This window comes from Eimeria mitis, genomic scaffold (assembly GCF_000499745.2).
Source record: "Eimeria mitis Houghton genomic scaffold, Emh_scaff3290, whole genome shotgun sequence".
NCBI lineage: Eukaryota > Apicomplexa > Conoidasida > Eucoccidiorida > Eimeriidae > Eimeria > Eimeria mitis.
In genome coordinates, this window is record NW_013571630.1 from 6,171 (window position 1) to 6,843 (window position 673).

Here is a 673-nt window from a genome sequence, read left to right on the forward strand (position 1 = left end):
TCGGGGGGCCCCATGCCGCATGCTGCTAGCAGCTCAGCATCGTCGCTGCCGCTGTATACTTGGCTATAAGAAAACAGAGGCGGCAGCGGCGTGTGCTTGCCGTGCTTCCTGCGCAGCAGCAGCAGCAGCAGCAGCAGCAGCAGCAGCAGCAGCAGCAGTAGCAGCAGCAGCAGCAGCAGCAGTAGTAGTAGCAGTAGAAGTTGCAGCAGCAGTAGCAGCAGCGGTAGCAGCAGCAGCAGCAGGAGCAGCAGCAGTAGCAGCAGTAGCAGTAGTAGTAGTAGTAGCAGCAGGAGCAGCAGCAGCAGCAGAAGCAGCAGCACCAGCACCAATAGCAGCAGCAGCAACAGCAGCAGCAGCAGCAGCAGCAACAGCAGCAGCAGCAGCAGAAAATTTAAAAGATGAGAGAAGGGGGGGTAACAGCAGAGACAGACGCAAAGGAGATATATTTTATATAAAATATAAAATACATAAAAAGATATATTTTATATAAAATATAAATTAAAAAAGGAGACAGAAAGAGAGATAAAGAGACAGAGACAGAAAAGGAGACAGAAAAGGAGACAGAGACAAAGACAGAGAAAGAGAAGGAGACTGTCTATAATCTAAATAAATAAATAAATAAATAAATAAATAAATAAATAAATATATATATATATATATATATATATATATA

The 673-nt window shown here is 44.4% G+C and overlaps 1 protein-coding gene across 1 annotated transcript in view; it reads left to right on the top strand.

Moving 5' to 3' along the window:
- Window positions 1–490, top strand: part of EMH_0064410 (uncharacterized protein) — a gene marked incomplete at both ends in the record, with an annotated part of 630 nt that extends 140 nt beyond the window's left edge. Inside the window, one exon of the mRNA XM_013498256.1 lies at window positions 1–490. Coding sequence (XP_013353710.1) covers window positions 1–490 — 490 coding nt within the window.
- Window positions 491–673: the final 183 nt, after the last annotated feature.